Source organism: Mustela nigripes, chromosome 4, assembly GCF_022355385.1.
Source record: "Mustela nigripes isolate SB6536 chromosome 4, MUSNIG.SB6536, whole genome shotgun sequence".
NCBI classification, from domain to species: domain Eukaryota; kingdom Metazoa; phylum Chordata; class Mammalia; order Carnivora; family Mustelidae; genus Mustela; species Mustela nigripes.
In genome coordinates, this window is record NC_081560.1 from 87711982 (window position 1) to 87739457 (window position 27476).

The 27476-nt window shown below is 47.6% G+C and overlaps 1 protein-coding gene across 8 annotated transcripts in view; it reads right to left on the minus strand.

The window, feature by feature from the left end:
* ATXN7L1 (ataxin 7 like 1) overlaps nucleotides 1-27476 on the minus strand; it is a 236254-nt gene that overhangs the window by 11687 nt on the left and 197091 nt on the right. For all 8 annotated transcript variants that reach the window (XM_059397018.1, XM_059397017.1, XM_059397014.1 and 5 more), the window contains 5 exons: nucleotides 20356-20639; nucleotides 17062-17144; nucleotides 15893-16149; nucleotides 4280-4472; nucleotides 552-673 (listed from right to left, as the gene is read on the minus strand). In XM_059397018.1, the coding sequence (XP_059253001.1) occupies nucleotides 552-673; nucleotides 4280-4472; nucleotides 15893-16149; nucleotides 17062-17144; nucleotides 20356-20639 (939 nt within the window). The remainder of the gene's footprint in view (nucleotides 1-551; nucleotides 674-4279; nucleotides 4473-15892; nucleotides 16150-17061; nucleotides 17145-20355; nucleotides 20640-27476) is intronic.

Sequence of the window (27476 nt, forward strand, 5' to 3'; positions counted from 1 at the left end):
AGAGAAGTTCAGGGAGAGGTGAGGAGAGAGCTCTAGCCAGGCGGGAAGGGCCAAAGACAAGCTTAACCAACTTCCAACATCACTCAGGACCCGCCCTGTTGGCCGCCATATGTATTTTTCTCACAGGACATTAAACAATTAGAAATTGGTCCATAACCATTGTGAAAATTTTAGTATCGACATTGTAGCATTAACATTACAGACAGAGGCATATTCTTAGTATCCTTAGATGTTCTTAGTCATAGCAAAAGGCCCTTTAACAGTCTTAAGTAGACGAGATCTTATCTAATGCCTTTTTCACTTAGTTTAGAAGATTACCAACGCAAAAATGATCTCCAGAGAGGACAAGGCATACCACACGTTGTACGCATCTCTGAGAAACTGTCGGAAAGCCATTAAGAAGACCTGGTACTTATGAATTAAGCAGGGATCCCGATTTCAGAATCATTTTGTTCCATGAAAAGTCAACTACCACATTCATCCAGAAAGCTAGGGTTCAGACAGTCTCGGGGCAGCTCTGAGCGTATATTGCACAAAAACGGCTCACTTACTTCCACATCTGTGAATTCAAGTGTTTTTCTACCATGGAGTTTAGTGCGAATCGAAAACGATCCCATCTTCTATCAAACACATAGTACCCTCGTCCCATGAGGCGACTCCCGAATGAGCAAAACTGTGAGGGGAAAAAACATTTTAATTTTGATTACAGGTTAATAAGCTAATATAAACCATGCAGAGAAAAATAACATTTGCACAAAAACACACAGGGGTACAATTTTACTCAAAATAAAGAAGCAAATAGTACTGAAGCCAAAAATATTTCTGTGGTGCTCTCGATTTTCTGCAGAACCTCGCGTTAGGACTCGACCGTAGTGACATTCAATTTTCTGTGGCCCTGAGGGCTACCTTCTCCACACCTGGGATCGAGCCAGTATTATAGGTTAAAAACAAACACACAAACCAAACCAAACCAAACCAGCAGTGGGGAGGGTTTTTCAGCACTGCCTGCTTACGGTATATCATCTGTCTTCTCCAGGGACTCGGTGGTTCCCTGCTCCTCCCTGCAGTAATGGACACTGCTTGTCCTGACACAGTCCGCCAACTGGTCAGAGCTTTCCCATCTGTTGCCAACAGAGCCATTTCACTTCCAGGGAGGCTAGAAACTCCTTCCTTCCCCAGTCCTGACCTCATGTCCACCTCTCCGCACTTTAGGGCTGCCCTGTGACATGTCACCGTCACCACGCTTCTGTTCATGCTGTTCCCTTGGCTCATTCATGCTGTTCCCTCTGTTCCCTGTCTCTTTCCCTCTTCTCGTGAAGTCCCAATTCTCCCCTCCCCCAGTGGCCTAATCAAGACTCTCATTTCCAGTGGCTCTTATGTGACCAGCCTCATGCCTCTCGCTCCCACCACATACCTATCGCATGCATTATTGCATGTCACCTTGGAATTGGCTGTTTTATGTTCTATGTAAATAAAATCTATGTGCCTTGCTTGATTTTAAGTGTATAAAGGCTGGAAGCCTCGTTCTCTTCTTCCTCCTTAGTGTGAGGATGGTAGGGAAGAGATCTGGGATAAAGAATGGATTGCAGAGATGAGGTCCGACAAAATGTTTTTTAAAGCAAATCGTCACATTTAAAACATGTGGCTGAAGTATGTGCAGTAAGATGTTTAACAAACGTCACTGGATTATGATTTAGGGCAACCAGAAGACCTGCAGACAGAAATTCAGGAAGCAACCTCTGAGAAGGTGACATTTGGATGGTCTAGAGCTCAGGCGAGTCTGCAGAAGACTCTCTAACTCAAATACAGCTTCTCCCCCTTCCCCCAGACCTCCCAGCAGCTCCCTGGCCTCCATCCCAGACACAGAGGCTTTGGCACTCATTCCACAAACCCTTCCTGGAACCAGCCTTTGGAACAGTTCTTAGGAGGAAATGCAAGACCTTGCTTTTGTTTTGTTTCTGCTTATGTTTTGGGGGCTTTGCATGAAAATTTTGTCACCCGTCAAATCTGGTAATCCTGATGAAAAACTCTTTCCTGCACTTTCCTATCAAGTGCTTACAGAAGGAGCAAGAAAATAAACAAAAGGGATTCTCCAACGTGGAAGCCAGTCCCCAGCAGCATGTGGGAGCTGTTCCAGGTCTAGACATCTTTTCTTCCTTCGTCCCAGTTGCTAAAGACACCCTGAGTGACCGTTCATGACAAAAAATGACTTAATGTATCAATTGACCATGAGGAAAAGGACAAAGCAAGGAAACAGTCCATGGGCTTTACATTTAAATCAGCAAAACATGAAGGGCACACAAATCCGCCATGCCCAGAGTTGAGCTAAGCCACTGGAGCCTGGCAGCCTGTCATTTGGACAAACCTCCCGTGCTCTGTAGTCTGGCCTTCTGGTAGAGCCCAGGCTCACTTTCAGACTCAGAAGCTGAAGGCTCCCTATTGTTTTTGCTACCCATGTCTCTAATTTGATACCGATGCAAGGTTAACGCCCAAGAGACTCCTGTTCTTTGCCACCCATAGTGCCTTAGATGGCGCTGTGGGTCCTCACTGCCCCAGCCACTGTGGCTGGCTCTGCTGCCAGTCCACCCATACTTCTCCCTCCACCTTTTCCTACCTAATGGAGCCGCCCTTTTGGTCCGGTATCTGACACGGAACAGGGAGTAAGGAATGGGGTGGGGGTGTGTATGGGGGTCCCTTCCCAGAACCTTGAGATGAACCATGGCTACTTTTGTCCTGTGTCACTGCAATCCCCTCGTCCTGAGCCCCCAGTTGATGCAGGGGTAGGCTCGTCACCCTTTTCTGCTGGACGGAAGCAGATGCCTGCTGGGGGAGCTCCTTGGAAGCTTTCCTTCCTTAAGAAATGATATAAGATAGCACCTTAGAAGAAGACTCCCTTTCTGTTTGTCCCCTTCTGGCCTTTGGAGAATGCCAGTGGGTGAGGGTGTGACATGGGAGCTGTCGCAGGCACAGGAGACCACGGATGACAGGCAAAGAGGCTTGAGAGATTCTCGCTGAGTAGCACCTTATTACAGAGGTGCTGAACCAAGGAGGCAACCACCTACCTCTGGACCTCTTGTTCCATAAGATGAACCAATGACTGTGTGTATATACACTATACACGAGTTCGACATTCTGTTCTTGGCAGTCAGAGGCATTCCTCCCCATCCCTATTCTGCACTGTCTAAGCAGCCAAATCTCAGGGTGTTGGTGAACCACAGGTTACCATCATCCCCAGAAACAGGAAGTGAATTTGGCCTTTATTCATCATACGGATAGAAGGGAGGAGGCACTCACTCTATCCTGTTGCAGGACTGTTTCTGTTTTTTTTTTTTTAAAGATTTTATTTATTTAAGTAATCTCTTAACCCAGTGTGGGGCTTGAACTCCCAACTCCGAGATCAAGAGTCACATGCTCCACTCGCTGAGCCAGCCAGGTGCTCCAGTACAGGACTGATTGTCCCTACACAGCCCATGATATCTAGGGATAGTCAAAGGAACCTTGCAGGGCTCCAGCTGGGACCAGAGCAAATAGGCCATGGGGTCCCACATTCCAGCCCCCCCGAATTTGGCTCTGTGATGGTAGCCATGAAGTCCCTTAAGTGCTTGTAGGGCAAATGTAAAAAAGCCTTTAGCTCACGCCTCCTGACACTTCCCACCTCGATTCCAATGACCTTTTGAACTGTCGAAAGAAGACTCTTTCAAGGAATTGGACTCAGTGATCATGCTGATGTGCAATATTTCCTCCTCTCTTTGCGCGTGCACACACACGCGCGTGCGCACACACACACACACATTCCTTCTCTCAGTTCTGGTGCCATATGGTCATACTTACTAATAACAATAAAATTCAGAACCAACAGGGGAGAAAAGCAGCTAGGGCTGGCACCTGGTTTACTGCTAAGATAGACGGTTTCCAAAGCAGGTGAACTAGACGGGCTCTGGAAACCAGAGGCTCCATTCTGAGCCGGGTACGGCCGCAAGGTCAACTGCCCAGCACACTTACATCAACACCATTTCTCAGGCCTTCTCAATGCAAGGTGGACCACGGCTACTCAGATGCTTAAAGGATTATAACCAGGTGGGAGCCCTGCCCTTTCCTTCTGGGACGTTCAAGGGTAAACTGAAGGCGGTCGTTCAACCTCAGGGTAAACCTTTCCATCAACCACTGTTCTGGCAGCCTCTCCCCAGGAATGGGTGCTGGCCGACAGGGTGACCTAAACGCCTGCAGGGTACCAGGGGGCGGGGGCGGAAAACACATGGGTGGAAACACGGTGGCCTACCGCAAGAGGTCTGGGGTGGTGGGTAGAGAAATGACAGTCTAACTTCTCGGGTTCGTCAGCTCCATCCATCTCCCCTTCATCACTCGACAGCCGGCTGGTGAGGTCCCCTCCGGCGGGGGGCAGGGGGGGCTCCGGGCCGTAGCCGCTGTGGTTTGAAGACGTGCTGCTGCTGATGCTATTTGCAGAAGATGGTCTGAGGGCAAGAGAGAATGGACAGAATGAACTTGGCGGAGGGAGGAAGACCCACCGGGTTGAAGGGAGCTCCGAAGGCGACTGATCCGCTCTCTCTCGATACATCAAGGAAGGCGGGCCAATGGTAAATTTACACGAGGGAAAACTTCAGGCTAGGAGCAGGTAGGGATCAACGAGCTTTCTACAGTGATCCAGGGGCGCTTAGGCTCTGCCCTGCTTAAGTCCAGGAACCGGGGAAAACTCCAACGATGTAAGTGGAACACAATATACAGTAAGAGAGAATTAACTTAAAATCGGTCTTCTAATGAATTGTTATAATAACTCATCCGTTTGCATGTAAGTAATTTGTACTCGTCATGTAGCTGCTTCTTCCTGAAAGTGGAACCTGACAGGAAGATCAACCAAGTAAACAACTTCAAACCAATTACCGAAATATCAGTCACGAGGGAAGATGGTCCCACACTTGGTTTTAGCTACTAAACTCCAGCTTTATGAAATTAACACACTGGCATGGAAAAAGCCTTTGTCCCATTGATGAGGCAGAAGTCTCTTACCCCACAGTTAGATCTGTTTCTTTTTTTCCCCCATTTTTTTTTTTTCTTTTTTAAAGTAAGCTCTACACCCAATGTGGGGCTTGAACTCATGACCCTGAGAACAAGAAATGCATGCTCCACCACGGACCCACCAACAGAGACAGCGAGGTGTCCCCAGATGTTTCTTTTTTCTTTTCTTTCCCTTTTTAAAGATTTTATTTATTTATGTGAGAGAGAGAGAGAGAAAAGCACTAGCTGGGTGGAGGGGCAGAGAGAGAAGCAGACTCCCTGCTGAGCAGGGAGCACAACACAGGGCTCGATCCCAGGACTCTGGAATCATGACCTGAGCCAAAGGCAGATGCTTAGCCAAATGAGCCATCTAAGAGCTCAAGATGGGTTTCTTAGTATCAAGCCACATGTTGTTTAATCATATTTTCTGAGGATGAATGTTTCCATTTTACTTTTGACAAACCACTAGAACCACAGGCTGGCATGTTTGGCCTACAGCAGGTGCTGCGGAACTGTGTTTCTCGCTGAAGGAATGAACACGTTCCCTGTGTATGAACAATCCAGCAGATCTCATCTGGATGATGGCTAAGCTTGAAAAGCAATGTCACAAGAAAAGGTACCATGGATTTCATGAGCAGCAAAAAACCAAACCAAGGAGAAAGCAAAAACAAACCAAACACATTGCTATCAGTGAAAGACTTAAAGGAGGAATAGTCAGAGTTAGCTATCAGTTGTTTTTCCTGCTTCTCCACTTTCAGAAGGTGACTGGGGAGAAATAGGGAGAAAAAGAAGTTTGGGAGGAAAAAAAATCCAGATCCTTTATCTAAAAAAAGATTTTATTCATTTAACAGAGCAAGAGAGAGAGAGGGAGCAGAAGCAGCGGAGCAGCAGGCAAAGGAAGAGGGAGAAGCAGGATCCCCACTGAGCAGGGAGCCTGATGCGGGACTTGATCCCAGGACCCGAGGATCGGGATCTGAGCCAAAGTCAGACGCTTAACCGAATGAGCCACCCAGGCACCCCAAAATCCAGATCTTTTTAAAAAATGGGCTTTCTGCATTCTGCTCTCCCTTCTCCCTCATTGTCATTCTCAGTGCTGTCCAGGGGTCAAACAGCTAAGTTCAAACCGATCCCCAAAATAGTCCTTTAAAAGCAAAGCCACAAAGGTGGAAACAATCTGAATGTCCATCAATAAATAGATGAATGGATAAAACATATTTATGATATAGCCATACAATGGACTATCAGTTAAGTCCTAAAAAGGAAGGAAGTCTGGACACACGACAACACAGATGAACCTTGAGGACCTGACGATGAGTGAAATAAGACAATCACGAAGGACGAAGATTGTATGATTCCACTTATGTAAGATACCCACAATAGTCACGTTTACAGAGACAGGAAGTAGAACAGTGGTTACCAGCTACTGGGGATGGGTGCAGAGTCTCTCTACGAGATGACAGAAAGTTCTGGAGATGGATGGTGGTGACGTTCACACCACGATGTGCATGTCCTTAAGCCACGAACCTATACACTTAGAAATGGCCTAAAATGGTAAACACACCTTATGTATATTTTGTCACACACACACACACAAAATCCACAAGAAACCAAAAACAAGGCCACAGGTAGTTTGCAGTGTCACTATAAAAACTCTGTTGGTGTGACAATTTATTGACTGTCATCTTCCTGTATTTAAGCAAGCAAGGATGCCATTCATTCTGCATGTTTCACGTGTATCGTCCAGAGAATACATCACCTCAAGTGTACTCCTAGATGCCTACTCTCCTGTATCAGAAGGGGCAACAACATTATTGCCTATTTATAGCTGGAGACCCAAACACTGAAACAATTTTGATAATGCTGAAACATACAAAGAGAGAAAATGGCACCCATAATCCTGCCACTCAAGATCCAAGTGTTATTACCATTTTGATTTATATCCTTCCAGATTTCTCTACTGTGCATACACAGCACATGCGTTTTTAAGCAAGAACTGGATCACACCGTACATACTATTTTGAGATGTGCTTTACCCCCCCAGCCTAGTAAAGTTGTAGAGATCTTTCAATGTGTAGAACTATATCATCATTTTTTTAAAAAGATTTTTATTTATTTATTTGACAGACAGAGATCATAAGTACGCAGAGAGGCAGGCAGAGAGGAGGGGAAGCAGGCTCCCCGCTGAGCAGATGTGGGCCTCCATCCCAGGACCCTGAGATCATGACCTGAGCTGAAGGCAGAGGCTTTAACCCACCGAGTCACCCAGGCACCCCATATCATCATTTTTTATATTCCCCAATATTCCATAGTAAGGATATATCATAATTTACTTAACTAGTCTATTGATGGACATTGACATTTTTTCCAAAATTTCTAGCAGGCTCTTTTTGAGGCCTTCTCCATGGTGATAGGGCCTCCTTGTCCTGCAGGAGATAAAAGTGAGCTGGATTTTGTTAAGTGTGATTAATAGCATTTTGGTTATATAGGAAAATATCTTTACTTTTTAAAGATGCATTTAGAAATCTTTAGAGGTGAAATGCCATGTTATCTGCAATTTACGTCAAAATGTGTCACCAGAAAATGTAGATAAAGTAAATACAATAGCAAGATGTTAATATTACAGCTGTTAAAACTAGGCATGCAGGTGTTCATTTTATATTCCTTCTACTTTTCTGTACGTGGGTAAAATTTCATAACAAAAAGAAAACAACAACAACAACAACGACAACAGAAAAAAACCAGAAAGCGAGCTACTAGTACAGATATGTATAAGGAAGTAGTTGAGGAACTTTGTTATATGGGCCACATGGATTGAACACACTTATCTCCTCATCCTCCCAAAACACTACTAAAATCACAGTAAAGGGATCAAAAAGGCATGGCTCCGAAGAACAAAGAGATCAGCAGAAATACAGCGATCCTTATGGTAGTTACTCCCCAGCCTCCATTGAACCCCTAAACCAATAATGGAAATCTCATTCATCCGGCTAATGATTGGTTTGGAAAAGGGCATGAGAAATACATAAACATTTTTTTCTGGGGGGTGGTTGCAAAGATTTTTCTCACTTTTATAATGAGACACAAGGAAAAAGTGGTCTCCCCCTTCTTCTGGATGTCCCTGAAAGTGCAGTTGCCATCTTGCTACAAATTTTGAAGATGAAACTGGAAGACAGAAGAGGATGGAGTAAAAGAAAGTCAGGGAACAAGAGCTGATTCCTCATCTTTGGGGACTGGTGCCCTTTCACCTCTGGACTTCTTGTCCCGTGTGATAAGAAAATTTTTAATTATTTAAACATTTAGGAAGACTAGGTTTTCTGCCACTTGCACCTGTAGCATCCCAACTGATACAGTGTGAACGTGAGACCTGAACATATTTCCAGAATACAGAATGTGTCTGCAGAAGTGTTAGATGCAGGGCAAGGAGCTGACCTACCACAAAACCTCTGAGAAGCAGGGCACCTGGAGCTACCTCAAGCTGCAAAGGTCATGGGTGAGGTGAAGGCTAAACTTAGTGGGAAAGCTGAAAGTCTTCCCATGTGGTAGCTGGACCCAAAGGTCAACACTAGGACCTTAGACGGCCAGATGACTCACCATTGCCCCTGCCAGGTCCCACCCCTTCCAATCAACTCTCCAACAAGAGAACAGAAATTTACTCTTCAGAGAAAATGAACTGGAGAGACCATAGATAAGGGGGCTGCCAGGCTCAGCAGAGATCAGGAGAAAGGCACAGGGCTGGAAACAAAGTGACCATGAGCTTTCTCTAGTCAAATCCTTAGTGGGCACTCCCCAGAATGCCTATCACTGGCACATCAGCAGAGAGGAGTCTTTTACCCTGAGAAACTGAATGGCTCTGGAGAAAAGGATTCCAGATCTTGCTTTTGGGAATCTTCTAAAGAAAGGCTGATTGGTGACTTGGTGATTTTTTTGTTGACAGTCCCACATAAAGACTTCCAACCAGCCCGTTAGCACTTCTCTTCTAAATGTGAATGGTTTAGGGATCACTAAACATTCGTGGAACATCTCCATAATGAGACCGACCAGCCAAATATCAAACGCATGAACACACACATGAAAGAAATGAAGATAATGAAGCAAAAAGGAAAAAATTTAAAAACCAACCTTAAAGATATTGGAATGGTATTAACTGCAAAATGATAGTATCTTGTAGGATATTATAAGAAGCAGTCATAGGATATGGGTGCCCAGGTGGCTTGGTTAAGCATCGAACTTTTGATTATGGTTCAGGTCAGGATCTCAGGGTCTTGAGATCAAGTCCCACATTGGGGTTCCTGGCTCAGTGGGGAATCTACTTGACCTTCTCCCTCTGCCCCTCTCCTCACTTGCACATTCTCTCTCTCTCATAAATAAATCTTTTTTTTTTTTTTTTTTAAAGAAGCAACTGTAAGAAGTTCTTTTTATATAAGGACCAGATCCCAAAGATTTAAAAAAGCAAATCAGGGACACCTGGGTGGCTCAGTTGGTTAAGCAGCTGCCTTCGGCTCAGGTCATGATCCCAGCGTCCTGGGATCGAGTCCCACATCGGGCTCCTTGCTCCGCAGGGAGCCTGCTTCTCCGTCTGACTCTGCCTTCCACTCTGTCTGCCTGTGCTCGCTCTCGCTCGCTCTGACAAATAAATAAAATCTTTAAAAAGAAAAAAAAAGCAAATCATAAATTGATTATTTCATATACAGTTTTGAAGGTAAGATAAAAGAACATTTTTTAGAAAGAATAACAGGAAATTAAGAAATAACAGGAAAAAAGAGATAAGAGAAGGAAAGATCAGAGCAAAAGGTCCAACATCCAACTAATAGGAGGTCAATAAAGAGAAAAAAGACTATAGTGGGGAGACAATTAGCCAAGGTGTAACACAGGAAATTATCCCTGAGACAGGTGTTCATAGACTGCAAGGATCTACTAAGTACCAAGTACCACGAATGAGAAAAGACCCATATTGAACGATCCCTGTGAAACTTCAGAGACCCAGGTCTCGGAGATTAAAAACAGGTTATATGCGAAGAGAAGGACAACAGACTCCCCAATACATACCTTTGGTGCTAGAAGCCAATAAAAAATGTCTTCACAATTCTATAGGAAATGATTTTCAATTCAGTTATATACTCGGAGAGATTATCAATTAAGTGTAAGGGGAGAATAAAAACAAGTTTCTAAAAACTGGCCCCCTTTGCACTTTTACAGGAAGCTGATGGAAGAGCTACTCCATCAGAATAAAGGAGCAAACCAATAGACAGGGAGGCAACGGATCTAGGAAACACGCACTCTAACACAGACTGGGTAGAGACCCCCTCCCCAGGATGGCAGGAACTACTGTTTTTTGTTCTAAGTCTTTCAGTTCTATTTGACTTCTGAACTATGTGCCCATTTTACTTTCATTAAAAAAAGTTTAATTAAGGAAAAAAATAAGAAAAACATGGTTGAAACAATAATAAATTCTAATTGCTGGCTGAATAAAAGAGAGATAAGGGGAGGAGAATCCTATAGAGGGAAGCTGAGCATGGAAATTTGTGTCTAGAGCAGAAAGGGCTCTGAGAGCAGAGACAGAATCATGAATGATGACAGTGTGCCCGTGCACACGGAGAAGAAGCTCTGAATTTGTTCCTTTGTAGGCTTGATTCACTCAAGATGTAGGCACCCTCCTGGCGATAATGGGGTAGGGGATGCTTTCAAGACCTTCCAGCTCTGATCACTGTACCCCAGGGCAGAACCTGGAGGGAAGGAGTTTGATGGAACCAAGTTGACTCTCAGAAAAATAAGGCTTGGTGAGGAATGATGGGGAATGGGGCAACCAGTCATGAGAATGTGTTGAAAAAATCACTTGAGTTAAGCTGCCACCCATCCTTCTGAGGTCAACATGGCATCAACCGCCACTCTCCATTTACCAGTCTGGTCTAAAGACCACGCGACAATCGGTGATCCCTGTGCTTCCAGTTCCACTAAGGGAAACTTAAAGAAAGTTCCTCCTCCTCCCCTTTGAGGAAGCATGAGCATCAGTCTGTCTGAGTGCTTTGGGGAAGACAGCACAAGATAATCGACCTTAACTGAGTCCCAACTATGTGCCAGGCATACAACGTACATTTTCTCACTCAATTTACCCTCTGCTTTAGGTGGGTGTAACTCATCCACATTTCTCAGACGAGGGAATGGGTGGCAAAGCTAATGAGAAGCAGAAATGAGACTTGATACCATCTGCCTGACTTCAAAGTCCCTCAGATTAAGAAATGGATGTAGAAAAAAACAGAGGGTCGGGGCGCTTGGGTGGCTCAGTGGGTTAAAACCTCGGTCTTTGGCTCAGGTCATGATCCCAGGATCCTGAGATTGAGCCCCACATTGGGCTCTCTGCTCAGCAGGGAGCCTGCTTCCCCCTCTCTGCCTGCCTCTCTGCCTACTTGTGATCTCTGTATGTCAAATAAATAAATAAAATCTTTAAAAAAAAGAAAAAGAAAAAACAGAGGGACACGCATGAAGTCAAGGGTTACAGTGTAGTAGTGACACTTATCCTAATGAGGCATGAGCTAGAGTTGCTTTCATTCCAGAACCATCGCTGCCCTTTTTTAGGTATCTAGAACCTTCTGCCTCTCTCTCCACTACCTGTGCCAGTCTAAAATTCCTTAGATTTTGCCATTTTTATACTTTAAAATTTTTTTAAAAAAATTTATTTATTTTAGAGAGAGAGCACAAGCACATGAGCAGGGGGACAGGCAGAGGGACAGGGAGAGGCCCAAAAACTCAAGCAGACTTTGTGCTGGGTGCCAAGCACTATGCGGGGCTCCATCTTGGGATCCTGAGATCACAACCTGAGCTGAAACCAAGAGCCAGATGCCCAACTGACTGAGCCACCCAGGCTCCCACTATTTTTATATTTTAAGATTAGATATGTGAGCGTCCACAAGACAGAGGGGAATGTGCCCAGGTTTTGTCAGCATGGGCTTCCATGGCTTACCTTTCCTCTCTCCCTCCTGGGGGCCGGAGACTGGCTTGTTAGCACCTAGCTCAACCCTCAACTCTCTTTCCACAAAAGTCCTGATGGGTTTGGTTGGGCTGGTCATCCATAGCCTTTGACTCTCTGGGGGTACATAATATGTTCCCTTGGAGCTGGGGCCAAGAAACAGAGCATAAAGCCCCTATTCGAAGGCCTCCAGGTTGGTGAACAGTGCCCAGGAGGGCAGGCAAATGGAAATCTGGGGGCCCCAAGACCTTTATTTCCTCACACTGCTTTCTATGGGACAGTACTACCGCCTACTAGAAGCTATCATTAACTAAGCGCTTATTAGGAACTTGGTACTTCTCGCCTAATTCTTAGCTCCACTTTACAGACGGGTAGCTTGAAGCTGCAGAGGCTCAGAAACATGGCGGCGCTCATCTCCTTTGTGAGCACACAGCTGACATTTGCACTTCCAACCTTGCTCCGGCCCTGGCTACTGACTCACTTTTCCAGCAGTAGACCTAAGTTCTATTTTCAGGAACCCTTGACAAGAGTAGGTTGTAATTCAAGAATATGAGAACTGAAATATTTTCAAGGTTACCAAATGATATGTAAAAAACAAATTCACATGTGTAAGCATTTCCGACAAAAGAAATTCATGACCGGGGAGGGATTATAGTATTTCTACTCCTGTGTGATAATTTTTTTTTTTGCCAATTATAATTGATTACTGTGATTGAAATAGCTATAATATATATTGTATAGCACTAATATGAGGAAAATAAATGTTGTTTTAAGTTTTATGGGAGGACATTAAATTCCTTTTTTTTTTTAAGAGATTTTATTTTATTTTATTTTTTATTTTTTTTTAAAGATTTTATTTATTTATTTGACAGAGAGAAATCACAAGTAGATAGAGAGGCAGGCAGAGAGAGAGAGAGAGGGAAGCAGGCTCCCTGCTGAGCAGAGAGCCCGATGCGGGACTCGATCCCAGGACCCTGAGATCATGACCTGAGCCAAAGGCAGCGGCTTAACCCACTGAGCCACCCAGGCGCCCAAGAGATTTTATTTTTAAAATGATCTCTACACCCAATGTTGGGCTTGAACTCATAACACTGAGATCAAGAGTCACACTCTCTTTCTTCCAACTGAGCCAGCCAGCCAAGGTGCCCAAGGAGGATTTTAAATTCTGATCATGTCTTTTCAATCACTAATTGTATGAGGTTTCTTCCTAACTAAAACCAAGTGAAAAAGGGCATTATTTTCTACAAAGTTTGGAACTGAGTTCATCTCTGAGTTTTCTGGTGCTTATGTCAACTTTGAAAAGCATCCTTAATGATTACTCTGTAAGCCAACATTTGTAATGCGACCCCTGGCTGCCCCCTTCCTTTCAGAGCCATTCTTTTTGCTGATGAACTTTACTCTGTCTTTCCTCTGCTTCCTTCCCCCCCGCCCAAAGATTTTATTTATTATTTTTGAGGGAGAAGAGCTGGAGAGGAGAGGGAGAAGCAGACTCCCCGCTGAGCAGGGAGTCTGCCTGAAGGCTCTATCCCAGGACCCTGGGATCATGACGTGAGATGAAGGCAGATGCTTAACTGACTGAGCCACCCAGACACCCCTTTCTTCATCTTCCTTAAGAGAATATAAACACCTGGCATTTCTCTATTAACAAACATTCCCTGAAAATTATATGAAAAAGAACATTAAGAATCTGCTCTTAGGTGCCTGGGTGGCTCAGTCAGTTGGGCGTCTTAGTCACGATCCTCAGCTCAGGTCATCATCTTGGGTCCTGGGATCGAGCCCCACATCAGGTTCCCTACTCAGTGGGGAGTCTGCTTCTCCCTTTCCCTCTGCCCCTCCCTGCCACTCGTGTTCTCTCTCTCAAATAAACACATGAAATAGTAAGGAAAAAAAGAAAAAGAAATCACACGTAAGCCTCCACTACCTGTTTAGGCTGGGCCATGGGGGTAGGGGGCGGTGGTGAGAAGCACCTCCATCAGTCAAAATCTACGGTGAACCTATAATAAAAGATGGTTTTCAAACTGGGCTCCTTGGAGCCCTGGGGGACTCCAAGGTGATCCCTTGGATGGGCTAGGGGACAGCAGACTCCGGATGCATGTGCAAAGGGAGCAGAGTGGAGCTGGAGCTAGGTGGAGCAGGTCTCTGTTTTTATACTGGGTACACACAACGTTTTATGGGAAGTGAGAAAGCTCTACAGCTACAGAAGATTTTGAGAGCCATTGTACAGAGACCTGAAGCCCCTCCCGGAAATCTGGAACATAACTGCCTGCTTAACTCTAAAGCTCAGGAAAGATAATAAATATCCTTTGGCAAATTCTGGCATGACCGTGAAAAGTCGTTATAAAATGATCCTGCAAAACGACGTGACGTTTAAGTTGATGGCAACACCAGGGCAATGTTTCTGATGCAGGAAATGGGTGCTGGTGGCCCTTCCACCTGACTGCATCCTCCTGAACCTGAGGCCGCCCTTGGCGGTTCCGAAAATGGGACTCCGGCTATCCATCTGGATCAGGCTTACACCAAAGTGGAAGGCAGGAGGGTGAGAACCTGGCAGTTCTGTGCCAGCTGTCATCAAATATTTGTTTTTGCTTTAAAAAATCAACCTCTTCCCCTTGTTTTGTAACTGTGTTCTCTTAATGCTTGCTTGCTAACTGCACAATTACCTTTTGAGATTCACGCTGTACGCCTTAAAAGCGATCAGATAATACCACTACCTGCACGTCTCATTATTTTATTATTAACGTTTCTTTTCCATGAAGTTATGAGTATCTGAGTCTCGTCTCTTCTAAACTCTGAATTCTCAAAAAGTGGGATCTAACTGCATTCATCTCTGCACTGTTGCTTGAAAGTAACTGACATAGTTCAGGTATACTTGGGAGATAGCTCGGGGTTGGTTCTAGACCGCTGCCATAAAGACAGTATCGCAATACAGTGAATCAAATACATTTTTGGGGCTTCCCAGTGCCTATAAAAGTTATGTTTACACTATACTGCCGTCTATCAAGTGTGCAGTAGTATTATACCTAATGTGCATGCTTTCATTAAAAAATACTTTATTGACAAGGAGACACAAAATGAGCAAACCGTGTTGGGAAAATGGCGCTGGCGGACTTGCTCAACGCAGGGTTGCCACAAACCTTCAATTTGTTGGGGGGGAAGAAAAGGCAGCAATATCTGCGAAGCACCATAAGAAAGAGGTACACTGGTCCCTTGCTCATAGAGCAGCACTAGATAAATATTTTTGGATGAAGGGCTCCCTGTCTTATTACCTGGAAACTGGTTGGCCACTCAGGATTCCACTGCCCATCAAATCAGACATGCATGGGCTTTAAATCACTCTTAATCCAGACGGATTTTAATTCTGTTTTCTGTTCTTTCCTCTCTGTGCAGGTCAACCAAATAAAACCCCAAACAGATGGCTCAGTTTTCTTGGTGTAGAGAGAGATGGAAGGACAAATGAGCTCAGTGATGCCAGTTTTCCGTTCGCCCTGATCACAGGAGAGTTGTGGGGAAAAAAATCCACAAAATTACGTGGCACCTGGGCTCCTAAGGTGTGATGACTGCCCCACTCTCAGCGCCAGGAGTGTCCAACTCATCTAAAAACTCAGGCAACCGGAAAGTGGCCCAGGGGCTGATTGGTCACCCTTCCACGTATTAATTCCCGGATTAGTCTTGCTCCGTCTGCTAAAGGTCTGCTATGAAGATGAAGATGAAGATGGTGACGGCAGTAAAATCCACCAAAAGCTACGTGGCGGCCACTGGCTGAGCCCCTCATGCCCAGGATCTCGCTTAAACTTCACAACCGCCTCACGAGGAAGGACTATGAGAACTTCCGCCTGCCATGTGATCAGACCGCACTTGACCCGGCCAGTCACTTGACCTAGGACCTGGGGCTTCTACCGGCAAAGCGGGACTTACCTAGGAAGCACAGAGTTAGGTGGCCTGGATTTTGCAGGGGAGGCGACTTTCGGTTCTGGCCCAGAGCTCCCTGAAGGTCCTGGCAGAGTGTCCTGTGCCGGCCCGGGTTGGTTTGGAAACACTTCCCTCGCCGAAGTCAGGAGATGCTCTTTATCTTTAACTTCTTTTTCCCGGGACTTGGCTTTGTGTTCCGCCAGAAGGAGGTCAAATTGCTTTTTCCGGCCGGGGACTGCCCTCCGATGGCTTAGCGAATGTGTCTAAGGAGAAGAGAGATGAAAAGCACAGCCTCTTTGATCAGCACATAAACCTGCTTCCCCAGGCCCTCCATCTCAGATACAGCAATTCATGGGAATTTAGAGGTGCTTGAAAAGTCAACTTCAAGGCAACAGCTCCCGTGCTGTGGCTGGGAAGAGGCAGACACCACGCAAACGCAACCATGCCCTACACTCCTGGCGTTAAGAAGCCAAAGCTTCCTCCAAAAAAAAAAAAAAAAAAAAAACCAACCACAAAAACCAAAACCCAACAACAACTGGTGCAGGACGACGAGCCTCAGCGCAGAGCCCACGGAAACCTCTCTGAGGCCAGGCGACGGGGAGGACGGGCTAGAGTTAATCCGGGTGCAGGTGGGAGGCTCACCGTGGCCCAGACCCACGGGGCCACCGGGCGGAGGGGGCCACGGCCTCGATCCCAAGAAGCACTAGCAGTTCAGTATGAAATACAGGGCTGGGGGCTGCCCGATGGCGGCTGCCTTGGGTTCAGCTGTCCCCCTGGCCACCCGGTGTGGCCAGATCAGGGGCGCGGCCGCTGGTCCTCCCCTCCGCGGCTGCCTTTCAGGCCGCCGCTGCCGCCGCCGCCGCCGCCGCCGCTCCTGCATACATTAAAACGTAGCAGGGTTTAGAACCGCCTGTGAGTGCCTATAAATACAATTTACTGTCTGGCCTCACAAGTAACAGGGGAAGCCTATTTTTTTTTTTTTCCTTCTTAAAAAGCCAGCCAGCTCGAGGCAGGCACTCTGCTACCATGGAAGAGAAGAAAGCATTTCCCTTACAAAGAACAGCTGGGGGTCATGTCGAGGTTCCACACCCTGCCGTGTGCAGAGAGTGGCATGCAAACATTTCGACAAAGGCCCCAGCGAGAGCAGGAAGTATTTTTTATGGAAAGAGAAATACCTTGCAGGTGAGGGATCTTGTGCAAGGTTTCTTTGTCTCGGGATCCAACACTCCACAGTGTTTATTTGGGTCAAATTCTCTCTCTGGTTTAAGAAACAAACAAAAAATATAAGAAAAAAGGAGACTAAATAGGATTTGGCATTAAGACTACATTTTTTAAAAAATGCACATTTGCACCAACAAGTGAGACATTGTCAGGCAATCTGGTTTTTTGTTTTTCTTTTCTTTCTTTCTCTTTTTTTCCCCAACCGGCTGCTAAAATGCTTCAAGAACCGCTCAGGGGAAAATACACTCCCCTCTGACCCCAGAGTTCCAAGTCCAGCTTAGACTGGGATGCGGGACAGCCCCAGACGCAAGGACTAAGGAGGGGAGGGGCGGGCAGGCACAGAGGGCAGGGAGCCCTGATGCTCACACACTTTATCTCACTTAAATGGTTCCCCAAGCACTTGGCACTTGGGGCGCAGCTGGCTGCAGACCAGGGAGGGCCACCGTTTCTCCCGGGGCAGCTCCAAGAATACGTCATCTTCCCCGTCCCCCTCCCACCCCACCCCCGGCCGCCCCTTACCTTCCCACTAGTTCTCGCCAAGTAAGTGGGAGAGTGTTCCCTGCCATGTCAGTGTGACCTGCCTCTCTTGTGCTTTGCCAAGTCCTCAGCACCGGGCTTTCCACGCAGCCCAGCTGACCAGAAACGTGGTTTACCTGATTCAGGCCTGTTTGGCAGTGTCACAGGCAGGGGCAGGGGCAAAGGCTGGGTGTGTGCTGTCCGTGCATGTGAAGGTGAACGGGCACAGAGGGCGGGGCCTGCCGCTCTCGTCGCTCCTCCGTGGGAATGAGCCTGGGCTAGCCCACCCACTGGGGACGGAGGACGGCCGCAGGGAGGCCAGGCTTCCTCTGGTTCCCGCCTCTTACTGGGCTGCGGATCATTCTCGGTGACGTTCCTTCTAGGAAGTCTGCTCTGTCTATGCCCACTTCGGATCCCTTGCCCCTTCTGGATGACCAACACGCTCCCCTCCCCTGGAAAATGAGGGACGCGAGACAAGCCCTGATGGAAGCTTTCCGCTTCAAAGGTCCAGGTCTCGGATGGGCCGTGCTGTTTCTGGAAGGCACCCAGCAGCCACCTGGGTCCTTTGGCACAGGGAAAACACAGCTCCTCTGGGCATCTGGGGAGGTAGGCAACAGCGTCGCAGGGTGGGTGGGGGGCTCGGATATCAGTTTGCAGGAGAGTCTCCTTAAAAGATTTGAATGGCTGCAAACCAAACAGGGCTTTACCTGAGAAGCCGTCTGGGATTGGTGGAGGAAACTCTGAGCATAATAAATGAACGTGTTCTGTTTTTAAAAGAAAGTCTGGGGCCTGTGGGGTGGTTGCAACAGGGGCAACGGCTGTGACGAAAACCATTCTAAGATTTGAGACAGGTTTCCGGGCTGTCATCAAAATGCCTCCCCCTCCCCTCTCTTTTTTTTTTTTTTTGTTTTTTTGTTTTGCTTTTGTCATTGTCATCATCATCATCATTTTCTTCTTCCTTTTTAAAGATTTTATTTTTAGTAATCTCTACACCCAGTGTGGGGCTTGAACTCACAACCAGAGATCAAGAGTCTCAGGCTCTTCTGACCGAGCCAGTCAGGCGCTCCCTCACACTGCCTGCAACTTTTTGTTGTTGTTAGCTTCTTTTTTAAGACTAGAAAACTGTGAGGCCTGGAGAGGCCCGTTTCCTCGGAGCCCTCTCTGCCTGCTGAGGATGCACCAGGAGCCAGGCCCCAGGCTGCCTGCCACCGAGTTCTTTCCCCGGGGCCTGTCAGAGTCACACCCGGGCCCAGATCCACACCAGCGCTCACCCTGGCCTGCAACCGAGCAGGTTGTTTGGCGGTGGGGGTGGGGGGTAGGAGCTGGCTGCCAAATGTGAAAGCGAGATAGAAACAAGCAAAAGATCCAATGAGACAAACAACCAACAAAATGCAAAACCAACAAACACCAAAAAAGAACCCCAACCACCCCTCTATGACTTCAGGCTGGGCTGCAGGCTGGAAGCCAGGTCATGCTTCTGCCTCTGGATGCCGCCCAGCTGGGCCTACTGGTTTTTCCAGGGATGTTGCCACCCACCCCTGCAGAGTGAACTTGAACTTTCCGTTCAGGAGACAGCCAGGAGCTGGGGGCTCCTGTCCACACAGCACCTCTCCCCCACCACAATGCTCAAAGAGTGCGCCAGGCTCTACCTTTCTTTCTTGAGAGTGGGTGAACAGTACCGAGGAAGATGTTTAGGGTAAACATCTTTTGCATGCTTTGGGTCCAAAGAACTTTTAAGAAATGATTTTTTTGAACAGTTACAGATGTTAAAGTAGGACACTTGAAATACAGATTAACACGAAGTAAAAAATAAAAATGACCCACAGTTCTTAGGCTGATTCAGAATTACTCTTACTGGAGGGCATGGTTTCTCTCTCTCACCAGGTGGCTTTCACTGTATTTTCTTTCTTTCTTTTTTTCCAGTCAACATTTGATAAATGCCCCCGGTGTGTGAAGAAGTAATAAAGTTTATAGCTTTTCTTGGTCTTTTGGAGAAAGTAGAACCGCCAGATTTAGTTCCACAACAAATCCAAAGCAAATATCATCCACATGGGGGCCCCTGAGGGCAACCACTGCCTCCAAGACCAGCCCTGTGCCCCTTTCTGGCCATCCCAAGTGTCTACGCAGACAACAGAGATGGAAATCCAAGAGAAACCCCTCAACCTTGCACCGGCTGTGCTGATCTGAGGGTTCCCAAGTGGGAATTCCAACCTGAATTTATAGGAAATGTGGTCGTAGCCCCAGACCATAAAATCAACCAGGTGACCAACTAAGACCCAAGCACGGAGCGGGGCAGACAGCACTCACAGCACTCAGCAGTCCTGCCCCGTGTCGGCCCTGACCTACTGCGAGGTTTCCATCCCTGTGCTGTCTGACTTCCCTGCGGAGAAGCCTCTTTGGAACCTGGGGCCTGTTCAGCCCGTCAGCCTGATAAGACCCTCGAGAACGAATGGGCTGTTGTGTTTGGTATAAGGCATCCTGTCTTCTGGACCAGGAAGACCCCTCCTGCTGAGCACTGAGCTGAGTGAGAGCTCTCATCTGGCCAGGAAATAAGAGAACCCGCTTTCCCTCGCATTTTTAAGTTGGGGGAGGGGGGTCCTGCTGGCAGGTAAAGCCCGTGTTCTCCTTACAACGAAAGGGACCTGCTTAATGATAAGAACACAGCACTGCTTGGTCATGCAATGTGACCCAGATCTAATCGTAAGCCAGGCTCGAAGGACACAGACACGTACCTGAAAGTCTCCTGTAAGGCTTGTTGTTGTTTTTGGTGCCATTTTGGTGCTTCTTGTCTATTGTGGCAGACAGAATTCCTTTGCCATTTAAGATCTTCTCTGGGGAAGGTGGCACTGACTTGGACATCAAGACTGGCTTAATTAAAGGTGGGGTGGAGACAGCAGAGGATGACATGGAGCAGGAGGTGACCGCGGTAGTGGTTGTAGAGTTCATTTTGACATTGGCACCATCTGCCTTCACTAGGTTAGGGATTTTCTCTAAACTGACTACAGGAACCGGAACGCTGAAAAATAAATGAACAAACACACACAATTGCCTTCTTTGATACATGCAGTCCGCTGAGAAGCTACACGCGCTTCTCATCATCAGAACACTTGCTTATCACTTATTTATACTCCTCTCATAAGCGAGCAGCAGGACTCCCGTTTGGACGGGAAGGAGATCTGTGCCTTGGAAAGGACCGACAGGGGGTTCAAGGCTGGTACAGTGCCAGGGCCGGCTCAGAGCTGACTGAGTCCCTCCGGCACCAGGTTGTCCCCATAGATCCTGCAGCTCCCCCCTTCTTCAGTCCCTCTCTGCCGGCGGTCTCTGGGACAGCACCTTGCCTGCTGGGAAGCTCAGGGAGAGACGCTGTTTGTCCCCTGAAGACGGCGTGCTACCATGCCACTTGCTGAATCACGCCCCCTCCCCCTGCTGCTCGCTGGCCTCCCACCTCAGCGATCAGGCCTGACATCTGCTTGGCTCGGGAGCGCTGACAGGCTCACACCACACGGAGGCACAGCGGCGGGCCAGCGCGCCACGCCACATGCTGCGGGAGGACTCCAGGAGCACTCCTATCCTGGGGATGGGCTCCAACGGAGTGAGGCACCGTGTAACGTTATTGAATATTCCATTTTAGGCAGCTAGTTATGTAAATAGGCAATTCTCAAGGCTGGCAGGTGAGAGGATGAATTTTAAGAAGACAGAGCACAAAGGTGCATGTTTGCTCTTCAAAATCTGTCACCTCAGCTCCCCTTCCCTACGATTTCTCCCATAATGGATATGCATTTGATTTCTGCGCATTTAATGCTGGAGAGCCCTGTGTCTGGGGGGCCGTGGAGGAGTCTGTCTCAGGGTCTTAAAAGATGAGATGGGATGAATACGCTTTCCTTTGGTTCCTGAACTAGATTCCCTTTCCTCCTTGCAGGAGGGCAGAACGCTAACACTTCAGCCCCCTGATCATCTCTGAGCTGAGTGGAGCCGACTTAGCTATCTGAATGCCAAATGGTCTAGAATATAGCTTATACACGCCTGCAGACAATGTAGGGCATGAAAGAGAGGCTGGTTTTTGTGGGGGAGGAGTCTTATCTGTCCACATGGCTGGTGAGCTCTTCCTTCTCTATGATTTATTCACAGATCATTTTTTTGGTCAATTTGTTCATGAACTCATTTCAGCAACCCCTCAGCCCTTGCCACTTTGCTTACTCTGAAACCTGATCACGGATGTTATTTGTAGGTCTTTTCCAGGGAGAAGGGCATTTGGTGGTGAAGCGGATTGTAGCTGGGTGTCCCTGACTTTGTCCTGGGACTACGTGCTTTCTTGGCCCGGGGAAGGGCGGTGTGGGACATCGAGCCCCGTGTGAGGCGAAACTGGAACAGTGGGTTTCAGTGATACACCAAGTCCCTGATAATTCTGCCTTTGACCAGTGTCTCAGTCACGGAGGTACAGCTGGACTGTGGCAACTTTCTATTTAATGGCAATTCTCAGAACACACACACAGGGCTGAAGAACGGCACAGGCAGCCCTTGAAGTTAGCACACTGAGAAACTGTAAAGATACTACCTCGTGAAATTAGTGTTGCATTCCTGAGTTTTTCCAAATGGTAAAATAATAATAATAATAATAATAATAATAAACAAACAAACAAAAAAAACCCCGGGCACCTGAGTAGCTCAGTGGGTTAAAGCCTCTGCCTTCGGCTCAGGTCATGATCCCAGGGTCCTGGGATCGAGGCCCGCATGGGGCTCTCTGCTCAGCAGGGAGCCTGCTTCCTCCTCTCTCTCTGCCTGCCTCTCTGCCTACTTGTGATCTCTGCCTGTCAAATAGATAAATAAATAATATATAATTAAAACAAATAATAATAAAACCACGGGACATGGAATTCTTCGAGGCTTCCTTCACTCAATTTTAAGAGACACTAATGCCAATCAGGGTCTTGAAGAGCCGTTCCCACACTTGTTCGTAGTGGTACAATTCAAATACTATCCATTGGCGGACGATGGGATAAACAAAATGTGGGCTCGCCATACAACAGAATATTAGCCTTATAAAGGAAGGAAATTCTGACACACGGATGAACATTGAGAACATTACGCTAAGCGAAATAAGCCAGTCAGAAAAAGACAAATACTACAGAATTCCACTTACATGAGGTGCTTCGAGGGGTCAAATTCCGAGACAGGAAGTAGAAAGGTAGTTGCAAGGGCTGGGGGAGGGGAAAATAGGGAGCCGTTGGTCTGCGTGTGTGAAGCTGCAGTTTTGCAAGATGAAAAGAGTTCTGGAGATTGGGTGTAGGACTCCGTGAATGTATTTAACACTGCTGCACTATGTATTAAAAATGGTTACGATGGTCAGTTTTTTTTTTCAAAAAATTCAATTCAATGAATTCATTAAAGATCTATTTTATTTATTTATTTAAAGATTTTATTTATTTGACAGAGACAGAGCGCAAGCAGGGGAAGAGGCAGAGGGAGAAGAAGAAGCAGGCTCCCTGCAGAGCAGGGAGCCCGACGTGGGACTCTATCCCGGGACTCTAGGATCATGACCTGAGCCAAAGGCAGTGCCTCAACTAACTGAGGCACACAGGCACCCCAAAAGATCTATTTATTTTAGAGAGAGAGAGAGCATGCAGGAGTGAGGGAGGAGGGGGGCAGAGGGAGAGAATCTCAAGCAGACTCCCCACTGAGCGAGGAGCCAGACACAGGACTTGATCCCACAACCTATGAGAACATGACCCAAGATGGATGTTCAACCCACTGAGCCACCAGGCAGCTCCCCCCCTTTTTTAAGAGAGTGTGTGTAAACAGTGGGGTGGAGGGTATAGTGGAGGAGCAGAGGGAGAGGGAGAGAGACAATCTCAAGCAGACTCCCGCCAAGTGCAGAGCCTGACGTGGGGCTCAATCTCGCGACCCTGAGATCGTGACCGGGAGCCAAAATCAAGAGTCGGATGCTTAACTGACTGAGCCACCCAGGTGCCCAGGACGGTAAAATTTTCTTATGTGTGTATTTTGCCACAATTAAAAATACAGTCGAACTCCCCAGCCCCCAAATTCATGCAACTTAAATTATACATCAATATCTTGACTTTAAAAATACTCATTCCAAGAGCTGCTTAAAAAGCTCTTGACGATTTAGTCACCTTGGTTCTGATCTGTTGATTTTTATTTCTTTTAAAGAAGGAAGTTCAACTTCAAATGTTGATGGAATTCCAGGTGGGAAGATTCTGCTGTTCCTGAGCGGCCTTCTCGGACGTACTTCATTGTATATTCAGGACAAGAAACTAGGACCTTTGGGTTTCAAGGCCAGCTCCTGTCCCATGAGCTGGTAGGAGAAAAGGGAAGGCCTCCAGTCTCTGTGAAAAATGGCTGGGGCCCATGTTGAGTACCGCGATCTCAGCGGACAAAGATACGACACTGGGAGAGAATAATCCAGAGTGGTTGTATGAACCAGAATAAATTTCAAAACTGAGCCAAATGGTCCTCCGACGCTCACAGTACAGTCTGCATTTCTCCCCTAAAGTCAATGTCCAGCTCCAACGGGCTCCTTAATTCAGCCATGAGCACAGTGCCAGCTGACTCCTCTTTGGTCACACTTCTGCCCTGCTGTGTTAGGAACTGAGCCTGAGCCAGGCCCCCTTATACCTGTGACCGATCTCCTGATTTGCAACTTTCTCTGCTATATAACAAGTGTGCCTCACTGCTACCCGGTACTGCCAACGCTTCCAGAACTCCAGCTGGACTGCGATCCCAGCGTCCATGGGCAAGATGTGGAATTGAAGCCCATCACACACTAGACGAGAAGCCTAAGGTGAAGTTCTCTGGATTGAGTTTTCCTGTGCTGGAATGGAAGGTGTTAAGGGAAAAAGTCTGATCAAGAGGGTTTCAGTGGGTTCCACAGACCGGGTGAGTAGCAGGGACTCAGCTGCTGAGTAAGTACCTCTGATACCAGCTGGTTGGGGGGCACTGTATCTTGGCAGCGGGAAGAGGATAGGAGACTCTAGTTGTTTTGGGTGAGAATTCCAAGGGTGTCCAGTAACTAATGGAGAATGGCTGTATATAGAATGAAGGAGAAAAGGGACTCCTGGGGGGCTCAGTTGGTTAAGTGTCTGCCTTTGGCTCAAGTCATGATCTTGGGGTCCTGAGACTGAGTCCCGCATTGGGCTCCTTGTTCAGTGGGGAGTCTGCTTCTCCCTCCGCCTGCCACTCCCCCTGCTTGGGTCACCCCCACAAATAAATTAAAAAAAATTTTTTAAAGAGATTTTACTTTATTTATTTGACAGAGAGAGACACAGCAAGAGAGGGAACACAACCAGGGGAGTGGGAGAGGGAGAAGCAGGCTTCCCGCAAAGCAGGGAACCCGATGCAGAACTTGATCCCAGGACCCTGGAATCACACCTGAGCCGAAGGCAGATGCTTAACAACTGAGCCACCCAGGCACTCCAATAAATAAAATCTTTAAAAAAAAATGAAGGAGGAAAACCTGGAACCTGACCTGGATACTTTATTATTATTATTATTTTTTAAGATTTTACTTTTTAAGTAATCTCTATACTCAATGTGGGGCTCGAACTCACAACCCCAAGATCAAGAATTACGTGCCCTTCTGACTGAGCCAGCCAGGCAGCCGTGACCTGGATACTTTTATCTTTGGTGTCCCTTCTGCCCTGCTTTTTGGGCTTACCTGCTAAGGTAACCTGCCTCTGGTCTGAGCTGAGACGGTACTTCTGCTGGGAGGTAAAAGACGACAGGGAAGCAGGCATCTTGGTGATGGTGGGAAGGATCAAACCCATCCCCAAAAGAAATGAGAATCAGAGACAGACAGACAGAGGTGAAAAGCCTTCCCGTTTGCCCCTTGCCAACCTCATTCCCCAGGATAAATGTCAGCTGTCCGTCCAGTGGAATATTTAGTCTCTTTTCTTCACCACTGTTGACAACTGCCCTCAGATCCGAAGCTGATGAACAAAGGAGGATATGATAGCAAGATGGTACCACCTGATTTGGAAAAACCAATCCCAGAGACTCCATCTTTTCCAGCTAGGAGCTCAGGAAGGTACGGAGAGCCCCCGCCGCTGCTTCAGGGGCACGTCGATCCCCACGGGTATCTACACTCCAGGGCACAGGAGCGCGGCTGTCTGGAAGCCTTCTGTGGCAACCCGATGCAGAACCGCCTCCCGCCTTCCCCACTGTCCCCTCTCTCCCTGCTCCCCCTTCCCCTCCCATCACCCCTGGCCAAGACAGAGTCCCAGCCCTGGGCAGTGGATCCTGAAAAACAGATTTAATTTCTTTCCACTGGTAAGAAGCCAGAAGATGCTGACCCCTGCTTTCATGGTGCAGGCATCTCCCTGTGTGGAATCCGGGTAACTCAAACACCTCCGTGTGCTGTTGGCACTGGGAGGACTGGGGAGCTGGCAACACCCGGATGACTAAGCAGATTCATTACTCTGTGTGCTTAGGTGATCCACAAGCCTGGCAGTGACCCCTGAGGTCCCGTCCTTGCGGTCTGGAGGGGTGCACGCATGCGCCCCCTGGAGTCTCCCAATTCGGCAGACACACAGGTCACCTTGCTGTTGGCCTTTCTCCGCGGAGCCGTGTCTGAAAGGGAGAGAGGAGTCCACGCTCGGCCCCGGCTGCTTTCATAATCCTGTTTTATTCCGTTGAGATGAACTCTTTCCGGGATCCCAGGGTGGCAGCTTGTTTCCCTGCTGTGTCGAACACCCTGGGAGTCGTCTGCTCCCGGTGACCGCAGTCCCTCTGTCTCTGGTCTGGGAAGGGATCCCGCAGCTGAGAACAGTCCTCCCTCCTCCTCCTTGCTCTGTGGGGACAGGTCTACCTTGCTGAGTTTGGGCCGTTTGGCTGCCACGTCCTCTTCCCGGGGGGCCTGCCTGAATTTATCATTTTGGACCAAGGAGGGTGCTCTGGCTCTAAGAAAAATGGTTCTCATGGCACCGAGTGGGTTCCTCTCGCTGCCCAGTGACGTCTGCAAATGAGCAGAAGTGGAGTGTCTTACAGCGCTGTTCCAAGGGCTGCCTGTGTCTCTCGGGCCCAGAGCTCTCCGGCTGCTCCCCGTGCTTGGGGATCATGATTTATTCTTTTATTTTTAAAGATTTTATTTATTTATTTGACAGACAGAGATCACAAGTAGGCAGAGAGGCAGGCAGAGAGAGAGGAAGGGAAGCAGGCTCCCTGCTGAGCAGAGAGCCCAATGCGGGGCTCGATTCCAGGACCCCGGAATCGTGACCTGAGCCGAAGGCAGAGGCTTTAACCGACTGAGCCACCCATGCGCCCCATGATTTATTCTTTCATCGTCAATGGATAAGCCTTAAAAGAACGGTTCGGAAAACCTTCGGGCCTGCAGAAATTGGTGCCAGCCCAGCTCCATTTACCAGCGCGGGGCAAAGATGGATTTGACAGGCAGGAGCCTGCAGAGACATACGGTATTTGTGCTGTGGGTTATGTGTCTGGTGGAGAGTTCTCAGTGGTCTGATTTCTTCCCACCCATTCTTTTGACAAAGGTCCCTGTGCCTGTCCTCCTGGTCTGGCAGAATTTCAAGGATCTCCGATTTACTGCACACCACCCAGCCTCCTGCCTTGTAAGCAGTGACGGTATTGAAGTCATCCCGAGTGAAAGGGGATCTGCTCTATTTTATTATTATTTTTTTAATTTAAAAATTTTTAAAAAGATTTTCTTTATTTGTCAGAGAGAGGGCATAAGCAGGGGGAGCAGCAGGCAGAGCAGGCAGAAGGAGAAGCAGGCTTCCTGCTGAGCAGAGAGCCCGATGTGGGACTCGATCCCAGCACCCTGGGATCACGACCTGAGCTGAAGGCAGACACTGAACCAACTGAGCCACTGCGCTGTCCCGAT